General features: G+C 34.0%; 4 protein-coding genes across 6 annotated transcripts; 2 read left to right on the top strand and 2 right to left on the bottom strand.

Moving 5' to 3' along the window:
* The first annotated feature begins 56 nt into the window (after window positions 1-56).
* Window positions 57-2,263, top strand: LOC106130362 (cysteine protease ATG4D). The gene has a single exon (XM_013329190.2). The coding sequence runs from the start codon at window positions 244-246 to the stop codon at window positions 1,660-1,662; it is 1,419 nt and encodes a 472-aa protein (XP_013184644.2). The 5' UTR covers window positions 57-243; the 3' UTR covers window positions 1,663-2,263.
* A 32-nt stretch (window positions 2,264-2,295) lies between these two features.
* Window positions 2,296-7,591, bottom strand: LOC106130370 (protein farnesyltransferase subunit beta). Of its 3 annotated transcripts, none has more exons than XM_013329203.2 (5): window positions 7,234-7,591; window positions 7,023-7,149; window positions 5,934-6,747; window positions 5,553-5,661; window positions 2,296-3,418 (listed from the first exon to the last, which is right to left on the bottom strand). In XM_013329203.2, the coding sequence occupies exons 2-5, from the start codon at window positions 7,107-7,109 to the stop codon at window positions 3,211-3,213; spliced, it is 1,218 nt and encodes a 405-aa protein (XP_013184657.1). In that variant the 5' UTR covers window positions 7,110-7,149; window positions 7,234-7,591; the 3' UTR covers window positions 2,296-3,210. The 3 variants fall into 3 exon arrangements, with proteins under 3 accessions (XP_013184657.1, XP_013184665.1, XP_060805102.1); XM_013329211.2 differs by having other exon boundaries at window positions 7,417-7,591; XM_060949119.1 differs by having other exon boundaries at window positions 2,297-3,418; window positions 7,023-7,591.
* A 2,693-nt stretch (window positions 7,592-10,284) lies between these two features.
* LOC106129052 (mediator of RNA polymerase II transcription subunit 6) lies at window positions 10,285-12,944 on the top strand. Its single transcript, XM_013327493.2, has 5 exons — window positions 10,285-10,672; window positions 10,752-10,926; window positions 12,041-12,146; window positions 12,222-12,382; window positions 12,676-12,944. The coding sequence occupies exons 1-5, from the start codon at window positions 10,473-10,475 to the stop codon at window positions 12,883-12,885; spliced, it is 852 nt and encodes a 283-aa protein (XP_013182947.1). The 5' UTR covers window positions 10,285-10,472; the 3' UTR covers window positions 12,886-12,944.
* Window positions 12,880-14,835, bottom strand: LOC106129060 (uncharacterized). Its single transcript, XM_013327503.2, has 3 exons — window positions 14,636-14,835; window positions 13,941-14,059; window positions 12,880-13,106 (listed from the first exon to the last, which is right to left on the bottom strand). Exons 1-3 carry the CDS (start codon window positions 14,708-14,710, stop codon window positions 12,947-12,949), a joined length of 354 nt encoding a protein of 117 aa, XP_013182957.2. The 5' UTR covers window positions 14,711-14,835; the 3' UTR covers window positions 12,880-12,946.
* Between the last annotated feature and the right edge of the window lie 623 nt (window positions 14,836-15,458).

Genomic DNA, 15,458 nt, shown 5'->3' with positions numbered 1-15,458 from the left:
CCTGTTTGACAGTAATAACGATACCAATTTTTAAACGGTAATTCAAGCCCTGCCAATGAGTGATTATTATCTGTGCTTGACTTGGTCTTGCTTGACTCACATACTACACAATTTGTTTATAGATTTTGGTTTCTGGGAGTTCTAGTAGATTTGTTGCAAATTAAGTGCCTTGAATTTAAGTGGTTATCATTATTTGCTTTACAAATGTAGTTAGTAAACAGAGCTTAAGGTATAAAGTTTACAATGAATGGATCCAATAACATTGTGACACATACTTCGGAGTTAAGGGGTCACAACAATGATTTGAAGCAAAGCAATTCTTCAATAAAAGTAGAAAGAAATAAAGCCACAGGATCTAGGGAAAATGGTCGTGATAATACTGAAGATTTGCTGGATCTCAAAGGAAAAGTGGAATCGCGGCTTTTGTCTATGTGGAATAACGTAAAATTTGGATGGACTGTGAAAATGAAGACAAGTTTTTCTAAAGAATCCCCTGTGTGGTTGCTGGGACGCTGCTACCACCGTAAATTAAGTCCCACAGGATCTTTGGAATCTTCCACTGAAATCGGCACTGAAGCTACAGCTCATCAACCCATGGAACAAATATATGGCGAAGGTATAGAGGGTTTTAAATCAGACTTCATAAGTAGGATATGGATGACATATCGAAGAGAATTTCCCACAATGTCAGGCTCAACATTTACTACAGACTGTGGTTGGGGTTGCATGCTTCGTAGTGGACAAATGCTGTTGGCACAAGCATTAGTGTGTCACTTCCTTGGCCGTTCATGGAGATGGACTCCAGAGAAACTGATACAAAATGCTAGAGAATTTCAGGAGGATTGCCTTCATCGCATGATCATTAAATGGTTTGGAGATAAATCATCTGTGAATAGTCCGTTATCTATTCATCAGATGGTGAAACTAGGAGAGGCACTAGGCAAAAAGCCTGGAGACTGGTATGGACCTGCTTCAGTAGCTCACTGCCTAAAAGCTGTTATGACAGCTGCTGCAATTGAAAATTATGAATTTGATAATTTAGAAGTATATGTTGCTCAAGATTGTACAGTTTATATCCAAGATATATACACACTCTGTACTATGCCTAATGGAGCATGGAAATCATTAATACTATTAGTACCTGTTAAGTTAGGTTCAGATAAGTTAAATCCTATTTATGGTCCTTGCCTTACATCATTATTAACCCTGGATTTCTGTATTGGGATCATAGGCGGCAGACCAAAACATTCATTGTACTTTGTGGGCTATCAAGATGATAGATTAATTCACTTAGACCCTCATTATTGCCAAGAGATGGTAGATGTGTGGCAACCAAACTTTTCCTTACAATCTTTTCACTGCCATTCTCCACGTAAAATGCCTTTGAATAAAATGGATCCATCATGTTGTATTGGTTTTTATCTGGCCACACAAAATGACTTTGAAACTTATGTAAACATAATAATGTCATTTCTAGTCCCACAAGGTGTATCTGCAAACTTTGAGTACCCGATTTTCTCTCTTAATAATGGATCTTGTCGTAGCGTTGTAGATCCACCAAACATCAGGTATTCTATCTATGAAACTGAGCAAAACTGGGTCACTCCTAGTACACATGATTGTGATACAGACATTGAGTCCGAGGAATTTGTGTTGGTTTAAGCTTGTGACTGTAACTTGTTATCTGGCAATTGCAATCTAGCATGAAAAAGAAAAAATTACATCAAGTTGCATCTATCTGATATTTAATAATTACATGCATATCTCAAACCTTTAGGGGGCTTTGTGTATGATATCACTGGCAAATGTTATCTGACATACTGTACCTGGTTCTTACAGTGGCTCAAAATATTTGAGTTTAGAAATTAGTAGTAAATTTGGTCCTATAGACATGTATCTACTAGTGTAATGAAAAATAAAATAATTTATGCTATTTTAATCTGTTATAAAATGTAATTAGTATTCTAGTTTTATTTTGTATTTAAATGTTTGTTATATTTTCATTCCAGATATCTTGGAAAAAATAAATGTAGGTATCTCATTTTTTAGGAACTTTGACTGATACTTTCTAATAATCTTTAACTTTATTGATCTCCAGTTAAAGTTACTGCAGGGTAAAATCATTTGATAATGGCCACAACTAAGAACCAAAAATTTCTTAAGCATATGGACATAATTGTACTTAATTGATTTTCAGCTTTCTGAATTTGCAAAATACTGTTATAATTCTTTGAAAAAAAGAAAATAAAACAATTTAACATAATTTATATTTTATTTTTATGCAATCGTCAATAATGAGGCCATGAGTATTAAGAAGGAATCTTATAAAAAACCACAAGGAAAATAAGAATTTAAGGCATGATGGTAAAACACATAACCCATATTAAGCCAATACCATAACCCCACTAGTGTTGTGTGGTTTTTGGCACTAGAATTTGACCGGCTGATTACCATGATCCAATATCGACTTCAAAGAGAGCCAAATCAAACAGAAAACAATCCTTATTTGTCATTTAACAGATATACCATTCAAAAATGCTAATATTGTTACAATTACTTTGCTGTTTCACTATAATATACTTTAATATTTGACAATTGTATGCATTATCCTAATATTCAAGGACACTTTTCTAGGGATTGTGAGTTTAGTTATTGTTAGTACATCTATGACTAGAGTCAGGTTACCCTACATAGGTTGGGGAGGTAAGACTGGAGTCGCTTGGTGTAAAAACCTGACTCATCCAATCTATGATCATGAAAGAGATAGGAGGCGCCAGGAAGCAGGCAACAGATACCAAAGGCGATATAAGAGTAGGGGCTTCTTAGAGTATTCATGTTATGACAATCTTTATTTTACTATACTGTATCTAAGATTTACGATAAAGTGTAATTGAAAGGCACTGTGACTTGCCTCGCGTCACTCAAAAAATATTATTATTTTTTGAGTGACTGAGCGACTGAGGTAACGCGAGGCACGCTGTATGCTAAACCGCTGGCGAGAGATGTTGCAGATAGCGGCAACTGATTTTAAAAAGCTCTGCATTTTATCACTTCCATTAAACAATGCAATAGGTAGCAACAATCCATTTATTTATTTGTACATGTTGATATTTAAATACAGGAAAACTGTTTTGATTGTCCAACTTTTTCAGAGGCACTGCCCTCTGTAAGTCCACCCAACGCAAAATTCAACACTATATAATATTGATACTAGTTTTTATCTTTTACTGGTGGTGGATGTCTGATGAAGTAATGAACAGCATTGTATACAAGATGAGGTGCAACATTATGCAAGGGATGAATCCGGTTGAGTTCGTTGTGTGGTGATCCAATGACGTGGGGGTCCCCAGCACCTGTGCCGTGTTGTGCCACTGACATGCCACTTAGGCAATAACATGTATGGTATATATCTCGATGTCTGCAACAAACAACATTTCTAAGTTTAATATCTATACCAATAATAAATCTGTAGCAGAGTTAATTACTTATGTCTATTTAAGAAAATAACAGGTCCCGCCATTGATACCGAATCCAGAAATGTAATTATGACTCTTTTTGTCGGTCTATTCATTGGGGTACCCAATCAAATCTCAAAAATCATCCCGAAAAAGGATGTTTCCATACAATTTATACCGGTTGTAATAGACGAAAGCGAAAATAATTGTTCTGTGTCGTGAGTTGGTTGGCCGCGTACATATCTATACATACATATCTTGTGGGGTAAACAGACCCAACAGTCTTGAAAACGCTGAAAGGCCACGATCTGCTGTATGGCTTTATGATGGAATTGAGGTTGCCAGTGTAGTTGCCTGCTTGATTTTTAATATGACTGAACTAAATTTACTAGTCAACAATGTACAAATTCAGTTTTCAGTTAACCATATTTACTAGGCGTGATAGGCAAAGTAGATCATTTTAGTCAGGAACTTTGTACTTTTTATGAAATTAGCATACTACATTAAAAGTCCTTAACCCTCTAACTAAAGTGATCCCAATGGAAGTGGTAAAAAGCGGGAGGGAATTTATTACGATGTAGAATAGAAATAGTAACCGAGCATGAATTTGAAAAAAAAGAATGTCTTTATGTTTGTTTGTACACGCTAATCTCCGGAACTACCGAACAAATTTGAAAGAAAATTGTATTTTTGTTTTATGCCTGGCCAACATATAGAGTATAATTTATTTTGGAATCTGAAACTGAAGTCTGAAGCTCATGTCGAACCATAACAGCTCTGCTAAACTAAAGGAATATCGAAAAGACGTTTAAACAAAAGTTGTTCAGCCTTATGAGCAATTTCTGTTGGAGTATAAAAATCGTAGATCTGGAACACCTGATCTATTCTATTCTATTCTAAGTATAATTTATTATTGTGAAGTTGACGTTGTTGAAGAAAATGCTGCAGTGCAGTTTGTTACCGCTTCTTCTGCACTGACGCCTTGGAAGCGGCAGTAAACTTAGTTTTTAAGTAATTTATTTGACGTCAACCAATGTTGTTAAACCATACGACAATTATTAAGCGATATATAGTATCCTATAATAATGAATAAAAATTTTGAATTCGAATTTGAATGGGACCAACTACTTCGTATACATATAATGTACGAAAATGATGTCTTGGCAAAAGTTGTTCTACCTGATGATATATCGATCCATTAGTTTGAGTTTATTTGTTACAAACAAAAATACGAATCTTTTTTTTTCTATATATATTAGTATGGATAATAAACACATATGGGAAAAGGCGTGATTTTATGTATGTATGGATAATAAAATATTTGCTGTCAACTGTGTCTATTTTGGGTAAGTATTTTTTGTTGATCCAAATGCCAAATTTCATTGAAATTAATTTTGGTGAATTTGAGTGTAAATTACATAAGTTACATACAAACATATAATCACGTCTGTATCCCTTCGGGGATAGACAGAGCCAACAGTCTTCAAAAGACTGATAGGCCACATTCAGCTGTTTAGCTTAATGATAGAACTGAGATTCAAATAGTGACTGGTTGCGAGCCCCATCGCCTAAAAGAAGAATCCCAAGTTTATAAGCCTTTCCCTTAGCCGCCTTTGTGTAATAATAATAAGCCTTTGAGTAAATTAAATAACCTAAACCTTCGTATTTCCAATACCAAACAAACACAGTTGCGGGCAACAGCTAGTAAATAAATAAACAACATTGCCCTTGAATTTTTTTCCCAACAATTTTAATACATATAGTAAAATTTTCTGCTTCCGACTTTTTCATCCATAGTCATTAATTGCCCAGGCTAAAGGCAGATTGGTATTCCTCAATCTCCTATCTATTACTAATAATTATTTATACTAAGATTCATTTTTAAAATTAGGAATCACTTATTAACGTCAAAAGCGCATGTTTAGAAGAAGCAGCAAAATAAACTAAACTTATTAGTTTAAATGTTATATCTTTCTTTGAGATATAAAATTATAGTGCTGCGTGTGAGTTTTTGCAATATTTGCAAAAATATGAGAAAAAGCAAAGGAAGATATCTGTTAAATCATCAAAATCGTTTTTTTTTAACCCTTCACTTACTTTCCCGGTTTGTCTATAAGTCCACCCTCTTTGGCTTGGCAGCAAACTAATAAATATTCTTGTAAAGCACTTTGGTTGAAGAAAACTGTTTCTATAAGTTCTTTGTTATCTGTAATGAAAAATAAAATCAAATAGAAATCGTCATACCTTATCAGTATTAGAGTATTAGCTATCTAATTGAATTTCTATAGATATTTCTGGGCCACATGGCGTCGCTAGTTTCGTTTTGTTTATCCAATCTACAAAAACGCTAACCAAAATCTGGAAGCTTTATGCGGAATGCCACATGGAAATAAAAAGTTAAATCATATCTCAATTAACAGCTAAACTCACAAGCAAAAGGCATAAAACATTAACTTATTAAAACAAAAATATATTTACCTTGTGATAATATAGCACTAATGATGGGAAAGGCTGCTCCTTGCCAAAATGAATAACAACCATCTACCAATTTATTTGTTCTTCCTTGGAAACCACCTTCCATACGCATCTGGCGATTCACACACCATCTTATAAGTGCGTCAATATCACAAAGGTGAGATTTATTCAGTAATGCCAGTGATGCAATTCCACAAAAAGCATAGCCACCATGGGCCTCCATTCCCGGGCAACCAGCAAAACCACCCTCATAAGTTTGACAACTGACAAGCCATTGGGCAGTTTTGTCAAATAATGCATCAGTATATGTATTAGTTATTTTAGCAACACTTAGTGCACAATAAACACCCCTTATATCTTGCTCCCCACCTCTGTGTAAAGCAAACGCTCCATCAACACTTCTCAATGACCAGAGAAACTTTTGTAGAGTACTCCTGTCAATTGACTCATAGGCCTCAACAGTGCCGACTATACTCAGGGCATTCACTGCTGCATATGTTGTTCCTAAATGTGGGAACTGTCCAGGTCCTCCTCCATATCCCCCCTCCTCATGCTGGCAGTGGGAAAGAAATTGAACCACATTTGACAGTATATCATCAGAAGGCATATCATTTAGAAGCCATAAAGAATGCAGGATCCAGTAAACAATCCATGTTCTGCTTGCATCTAAACATTCATAACTCTTTGGTAGTCCATTCAACCAAGCTTTCAAGACTTTACTATGAACATGTTTATTCAGTTTTGGCAGATCAGGGTCAATAGCAGCATTTTTTTCGAACTGGCGATATAAATTTAAAATCACATTTTCAACATCAACCTGAAATTACAATTATTTATTACTTTTCTAAACCAATAAGGCGTTTGAAAAATAACGGCGCAGATTACCATGCTGAGTTGTACCTGATGCAATGCATCTCCCTCACAATACAGCGAGAGAATACTGCCATTAAGCCATGTAAAGTTTAACAAAACAAAAGATAAAACAGTGATACTGCTTTTAAAAAAAATCAAATAACAGTACCTACTTGATTGGCAGTAATGGGTATTAAAATGGATGAGATTAGACACAGGGCTTTGTACAATAATACTAACCTGATCTGATGATGTATCAGTAATAACCTTCTCAGCATTATACACTTCTGCAGCTATATCACTGTAACACCTGATTTGATCATCCATCTTGTTCGGACAGGCCTGAACAGCTTAGCCACAATAGCAACTAGAACAAGTTCTATTATGGTCGTACATAAAAATACATGTAACCTTTGCGTTACAAATAAATTGGCAACTGTTTTTCACATACGTAGTATTTGACCGGCGATCACCAATGATCCGAATTTTAGATAAGAGCAGTCGAAAACGTTAGATACAGTAGGATAACATGATAAACCAAAAATTTCGTCAAAAAATACCCAGCTCCTAGCCTAGAAAAGTGCTTACACTTTATGGTGTTAATAATATTAACCACAAACTAATATTATCTAACCTTTGCCTAAGTGGGCAAAAAAAAAAACTTTTTTATATTTCATATAAATTCATTTTAACCAAAAATTCGGAACTAAAACCACAGACATTAATTTAATATCTACCAAAACAAAAAAGTCAAAGAAATGCTTAGTTTAATTGATTTGATTTCTTTTTTGTTAGTGTTGCTACTCGACCAACTATCCAATTATCGAAAGCGATTCAATAATATCGATAGTGTCTATTATTTTGGTAATATTAACATTGGCGGCTCCAACCAAATACCTACTGCTGAAATAACACCTTAATTATTAAATAAATAATTTCTTTTAATAATTAAAGCGGCTTTATAGCAACTTGCGAAATATAAGAGGCATTTGATTTAAAAAGCGGTCAAATAATCTTATATATAAAATTCTCGTGTCATAATGTTCGTTCCCGTACTCCTCTGAAACAACTTGACCGATTCTCATAAAATTTTGTTTAGGTCTGAAAATCGGCCAACATCTATTTTTCATACCCCTTAGTGATAAGTTAAAAAAAATGTTAAGGGTCAACCCACCACATTTTTTTTTTTAACTAGAAATTACTTATAATATTTTTATATGGCAAAACAACGTTTGCCGGGACAGCTAGTTCAATATTTATAATCGTTGCTATTGATACAGTTTTCAACCTTAAAAAAAATATTAGATAGAAAAAGTGCGAAAAGAAACAGAAGCTAACGAACAAAAGCGCAATAAAATAAGGGGAAAACTACGCAATTTCAAATTGCCGGGCGCCAAGACTTTATCAAGAGACAGAATCGTACTCGAGGGTCCAGACTCAGCAGATATTTAATTATGATAAAATGTACATTTAATAAAAATTATCATATAACATACATACATAAAATCACGCCAATAGATAAGTTTAAATATTAATTTTAAGAATTTATATAATGTGTGAAATTGAGTGACAGCGTGATAAGGAAATGTTATGATGTGAAAAAAGATGTAGTAACAGGAATAGGAAAGGGTGGAGAGGATGAATGAGCAGATATACAAGGAGAGTGGGAAGGTCGGAGTGGGAAGGCCTTGACGAACGTATCTTGATCAAATTAAGGACGTCCTGGCAAAGGATCAGATCAAGAGTACCCGAAACCGCCGAGCTTGCACGAAGACAGTTATGAATGTGGATGAATCGAAGGAAGTATGCAGAGATTGTGGCAGGTAGAAAGATGTAGTCTCTGCCTACACCTCCGGGAAAACGACGTGATTTTATGTATGTATGTACATATCTTATACATATTGATATCATGATCCTGCAAAGTTTGCAATATACAGATGGGAGTCACTTTGTGTAAAAACCTGACTTAGGTACCCAATCATAAGCCGCAACCCGGACTCCTCCCTAGAGAAAACCATTTTTATAATATTTACATGATGTGAGCAGAAAAAGACTTTACTGTTGTGAAAAAAAAATTGGCTAATTTCACTGTTACCACCACAAATGTTTTAAATATTATTTAGTGGCAAACCAATCTTGCTTGATTACATATGGTTCAAGAATTTTCGTTTTATTTGTGTACCTACAGATTAAAAATACAAACCAATGAACGAGCAGTCAAAGGTGCAGATAACGAAGAGAAAGTTGTTTTCAATTTGATTGAATTTTGTTACTAATCCTCTGAAGAACTATCCTATGGAATTGCCCTAAGCATGTACTTTTCCTGCATACCTAAATAAACAAACCAAAGATGAGTAGCTAAAGATGTTCACTTGTTCATTTAGTCGATAATATAATATCGATGGATGAGTGACTTAAAGATTGTTTATTTCCAATCACAGTTGTAACTATAAAGTTTAATACGTCTGTGATTTGGTTCTACATCGGGAATCCTAACTTTCTCGGCTATAATCTAAGGTCCAAGAATATTTTATCTATCACCTATGTCATTCTGTCAAAAAATGTTTGGAAATGAAATATAATTAATACCCTATGATTCAAATTATAGCTAAACCGCTGGACCGTTTGTGATGAAATTTGGTGTGGATGTAGTTAAATACCCGAGTTCAAATTAAGGATACTTTTTTTGTAAATCCATCAATCCCCCAATAGTGCAAGAGCCCCCCAGGGCTGCAATAGTGGGTGAAGTTAAAAAAAAAAAACTGATCGCTTGGAATTCAGATAATAATGAGGTTAATAATTGCTGAGAGTCCGTGGATGTGGTAGACAGGACTCATACGTTCTTCGGATGAAGTCATAAGCTTTTGGAGAATAAAAATGCAGGGTTAGAGCAAAATTTCTGATTTCTTCGGAATACTGTTAAGCACCCGTGATTATGTATTCCATGTGAATGAAATATTGAGAATATTACAATTTTCTAAAGCTCACAACAAAAAAGATTCAAAGTAATAGGTTTTTAAATATATTTCATTAAATACACTTTATGATAGACAATAATTTAACCAAATACTAACCACTTACCGGTGAAAGGTTAAATTCGGCTTATTTTTGCTTTGGCATAAGCCACAATATGCTATTGAACACTTTATTTTATAGTTTAGTTTAGTTTAACGATTAATATTAGCACAGCTTGGTAAAAAGTCGAAAGGCACGGGATTTCCTCGGAAAAACGTAAAAACCTCACGGTGACAACTTCACACATGTAAACTAAACGGGCAATTTAGATGGCGTCTCTCGGCAGCAAAAGTTCATCGAAGCCAATGAAGAGGGTGCTGATAAGAGTGATAACGTTTTTTCTCCCGTAAAACCACTGTTGTGAGAAAGAGACAGATATGTCATCGTTTATTTCTGAGTTAAGTTGGACAATTACGGCATTTCCATAGGATACTTCTTCATTGTACTAATCACTAAGTTTGTTTGTTTTTGTCATACTTGTCATTATATTCTCTTCTCTTTGGTTGTTTTTATATGTGGTTGTTCTTATTTTTATCAAAATTTATTAGTTTTATTACCTACCTTCTATCTCTAATTAGTTTACGATCAAAATACCAAATCTGATTTTTAACTTGGTTCTTTATTGCTTATACATTTTCAGTTTAATTCTGAAATCGAGTGATTTTTTTTTACAAAATGATGCCAGGAAGGATAGGTAACATGCCACTTGCTGCCGAAAATCCTCTTGGATTGTCTTGGCATGACTCCGCTTGGATTCCACTTCTGAGCCCTTCCAACATTATGGATTATTTTTCTGAACGATCTAATCCATTTTTTGACCGAACTTGTAACAACGAAGTTGTTAAAATGCAACGTCTTAGCATGGATCAACTGCAGTATGTGTTAATGTTTTGTATTGAATTGCTTACTGGAGAGTGAGCATTACAGAATCACTTATGGACTCTTTGTTTATAGGAACATGACTGGGTTAGAGTATATATTGCTGCATGTGCAAGATCCTATTTTATATGTCATAAGAAAGCAACATAGACACAGTCCCAATCAGGCCACACCTCTTGCAGACTACTATATCATTGCTGGTATTGTATACCAAGCTCCAGATTTGGCTAGCGTTCTCAATTCAAGATTGGTAAGTTCAATTTATTTTCAACAAGATACCTGCCTGGCATATGTATTAATGTTACACATTTCACATGTGTAACATTAATACATATAAACTTCCCTCAGAAAATCTCTTTGCTATCATTTCAAACAGGAACATAATCTGCCCACAACTTTCCAAAATGAATGCATACAGACTGAGTTGTATTTTTCAAGTCTTTTCAATACTACATTAGCATTATGCTTTTAAATAATTAATAAATATAATTTTTTGTACTAAATCCTAAACGCCTAGAACTATTTTGAAGTAAAGTTTTTGTTTAATACATTTTGCTATAATTAATCACAGGCACTTCTGTCATTTTCTTTATGTTAATTATTTTCTTAAAAAACTGCTTTAAAAAACGATTATAGTGATAAGATCTTGGGAGGTACTTACCTGGTACTAAGTGTCCGTGTGGTCATCTCGACGGTATACATTATATTTTTATAAGAAACGAATTTGGTTCCTCCATTTTGACGTCAAGATGGAGGAACCACATATCACAATCGATATTTTTCAATTCTTTGAGGTACAAAATTTTTTGATATAGGTACCAAAAGGTACAAACCAGGTACTAAGGGCTGGTTTGCCAATATTTGTGTTTTGCGAGGTGGCTCCGTCATCTTGACGTTCATTACTTTTCTCAGATGTATTATGCATGACCCAACTTAAACCTGGTACATTAAAATTTCTCTTCCTACTCCTGTAAGGCAACAACACAGGGTTCATCTTTTAAGTAATGAGTTCGTAAATGAAAATATTTCGGCCAACAAGTTTGCGAGAAACATACATACATAAATCACGTCTATATCCCTTGCTAGGTAGACAGAACCAACAGTCTTGATAACTCTGATAGGCCACATTCAGCCTATTGCCTAAGAGAATCCCAAGTTTATAAGCCTATCCCTTAATCGCCTTTTACGACGATGGAATGAGACAGAGTGGTCCAATTCTTTTTTATTGGTGCTGGGTACCACGTGGAAACAGCTAGTACAAAATATGCTTGGAATTTTAAGTTAACATATAAATCCGCTCTGTGAAGATTAACAATCAATATTTATCTTTAAGGACTGAAGTTTTCATTCCAATTACATTTCAGTTATCTGCTGTTCATCATTTGCAATGTTCCTTTGAAGAAACCATGTCATATTCTAAGTATCACCCAAGCAAAGGGTATTGGTGGGATTTTAAACCAACAAAGCCAGGTAAAATCTTGGTCATTATTTGAATGTTCCTTATAATTAATGAGTAATGTCTCAATTATTGCATTTTGGCACTAGGTTTGAGTCCATATAATGCCAGTCAATCTGCCCCCAAAGAAACATCAACAACCCCCAAGGAAGAGCCATCGACTTTGTTCCAGCGTCAAAGAGTGGACATGCTACTGGCCGAATTAGTGCGACAGTTTCCATTGCCTCTAGCCTCAAGCTCAACTAATCAGGTAAAAATGCTTGCATTTTTATTGAGATTTGTCATAATGTTACTCCAATGCACTTTAGACCTTGGTGGGTGGTACAACTATGGTGAAAATAGTATAAGCTATAGCATATTTGTGGAAGAAAGAAGAAAACATGTTAAAAAGTACCAAGCTACAGACAATCTTAAAATAAATTATTTTGATTGAATTGTCCTGTGACGCAAGGGATATAGACGTGACCATATGTATGTATGAACTAATAAATTCTTCTAAATAATTGCCAGTAAATTTGTTTTGACAATACATTCAATTTTCAGACTAATGGTGTGACTATTAAAACAGAAAATGTAAATGAGAAAGAGAAGTCAGCAGATGTAAATAATGTGGCTGTAACAATCAAACAGGAGCCTGTTGAGCCCGGCAACTCTGACATGACCAATGGTAACATTCAAGGTCATGTGGAAATCAAAACTGAAATTAAACAAGAAAACATGAAACCACCTCCAGAGAAAAAACCAAGATTATGAATAATGTAGAAATAACTTTAATTCTTAAGTAAATAAATATTCAAAAAATACCAAATTAATATTATATTTTTATTTCCTTTACTACTTCTTCATTCTTCTCCTTCTGTATGTTATATAAATTTACTACAGGTTGTTGTAAAGTAGAACTGTTATGGCAAATTTGGCAATTGATTTGTCTTTGATCATTGAGGATTGCTCCATTACTAGTTTTTATCTGAAAACTTAAACCAAAGATACATTAATGTTAACATTATATTGAATTGAAAAGTATATGTCAATTTTAGCATTTCAGGCATTTCTACACTAATATTATAAAGAGGAAAACTTTGTTTGTTTGGTTGTAATGAATAGGCTCAAAAACTACTGGACCGATTTTAAAAATTCTTTCACCATTCGAAAGCCACATTATCCATGAGTAACATAGACTATATTATTTTAGAAAAAAATAGGGTTCCGTAATATATTTGGATTTTTCGGACACAAACTGAAAAAAATCAACCAAAAAAATTACTTATTTTGCGTACGCTGCCTAAACTACAAAAGATAGAACCATAAAATGTTTTAATTAATCGTAGATCTTATAAATATCTACAAAAAAGTCCGCGACACACTATACCTATCTATGTCGAGTGAGACACAACAACCACATTTTTATTTAAAAATCTTGAATTTTTTTTGTTCTACATTTAAACGCGTTTTTTTTACTCATGCTATTAATCCTTATCAAAATAAATAATTTCATCAATAAGTACAGTTTATGTAGATAATATTTGGTCTTTGAATGATTAAAATTGGAAGTTTGGTTTTGAAGTAGTGGTGAAATTAAAATATTACGATTTCTGCTGCACGGCCCGAGACTGCAGGCAGAAGTGACACTTTTGCCGGGAGCAAGACTTAGCCGCTTTGCGGGCGGTCCTTTAGTTAGTTCTAATAGAGATATATTTAGTATCGGCTGTGCATCCGTGCGAAGCCGGGGTGGGTCGCTAGTCTATCATAAGTTTGTTCTGTGGATAAGGAAAATGAAAATAATGTGTATGAAACTAAGAAAATGTTACCTTTCAGCTTTGTGTAACCCTAATTTAAATCCAAAACTAAATCCTTGTGCATAACCAAAGTCAAAGCTTGACTGGAAGGAAGCTGTTTGTCCATCAGATGCACCATCCATGTATCCAATCTATAAAATAAAATTTAATGGACTCATTAGGTATTGACATCACACAGGAGTAAGTTTCATGCTGGTCTGGCTGCAAAAAATTGAAGTGTGTGCCAGCTCTCTCTGCGCAGATTATAGTCAATGAAGGGTAAGGCTTTTAACCTTGGGATTCTTTTTAGGTGATGGGATTGCAATTTTTTATCATCATTCAACTGTGCTCAATATTGGCAGAGTGACCATCTTTAATCATATTTTTGTTGAAAAATATATTTTCTAATAATTTAAAGCCATGAGAAGAACCATAGGTAATTTATTTAAAATAATATTTATTCTTCTTAAATAGGATTATATTAGACCCTAATTAATCAGTTTAGGGTACTCTTAACCTGGCCTTCCATCAAATTTATCCCGATTTTTCGAAGCAAGACACACCTCCGAATTCGTTATGATGATAAAATAAAGTACCACTTTGACGGTATCATAATATTATGTACTGACTGGGTACCAGCTCCATAACAGTCGCAGAAAACAGGGACCAGAAAGCAGAAAACAGAGACCAGAATTATAATGATAGCTCAAAATGATATATATCCTTACTTTGTCGATAGAATCCACGTTTCTTTTCCATGTTCGTAATGATATTTCTGTACTTTCATCATGCATTATTGTCATAATCTCTCTCCTGTAGTACACAAATTAAGTATTAAAGTATTTTATAATAAATAGCAATGTATTAATAGTGAGTATGTAGCGAAACCAGTTCTATAAAATTTTATCTAATAATCGATTAAAAATCGATTTTTATATCCATGCAATAAATGCACTCCGACATTACGTTTGTGTCTGCTTGGAGCCCGGAACGCGAACTGCCAAAGAATACTATCATAGATCCATAGTATTACATTAACGCCATCTGTGCATTTTTTCTGTGCTTTTAAAACAGTTAAGATGATTCATTTAATCAAACATTTAGTTAGTCGATGAACAGTATTTTACCGACATTCGGTTGATATGTTATTCATTATTCATTGCTGAATAAGTTTCAGCAATGAATTTTTCAAACTTGATTGTTAAATACTTTTATTTGTGTTGATTATATAAGAACTTACTGTTTCTGCTGTTTATTTTTAATGAATAAATCTATTGATATAATGTATAAAGCGTTCATTTTAACATTAATTGAAAAATTAGGATAAAATCTATCAATATAATAAAATCGATTATTTTCTTAAGAAAAATCGATTATTTATTAATCGATTTTTCATACTTAAAAAATAAATCGATTAGATAAAAATCGATTTTTTATCAGCAATTTCACATCCCTACTCTGAAGAACTACCTATCCTATGGAAGTGCCCTATGCATGTACTTTTCCTGCATACCTAAATAAACAAACACCGATACAAACATGGCGGACTAG

The sequence above is a fragment of the Amyelois transitella genome, chromosome 18 (genome assembly GCF_032362555.1).
Source record: "Amyelois transitella isolate CPQ chromosome 18, ilAmyTran1.1, whole genome shotgun sequence".
Lineage (NCBI taxonomy): Eukaryota > Metazoa > Arthropoda > Insecta > Lepidoptera > Pyralidae > Amyelois > Amyelois transitella.
Note: the sequence above shows the minus strand (reverse complement) of the source record. Positions and strands in the feature narration are given on the sequence as shown.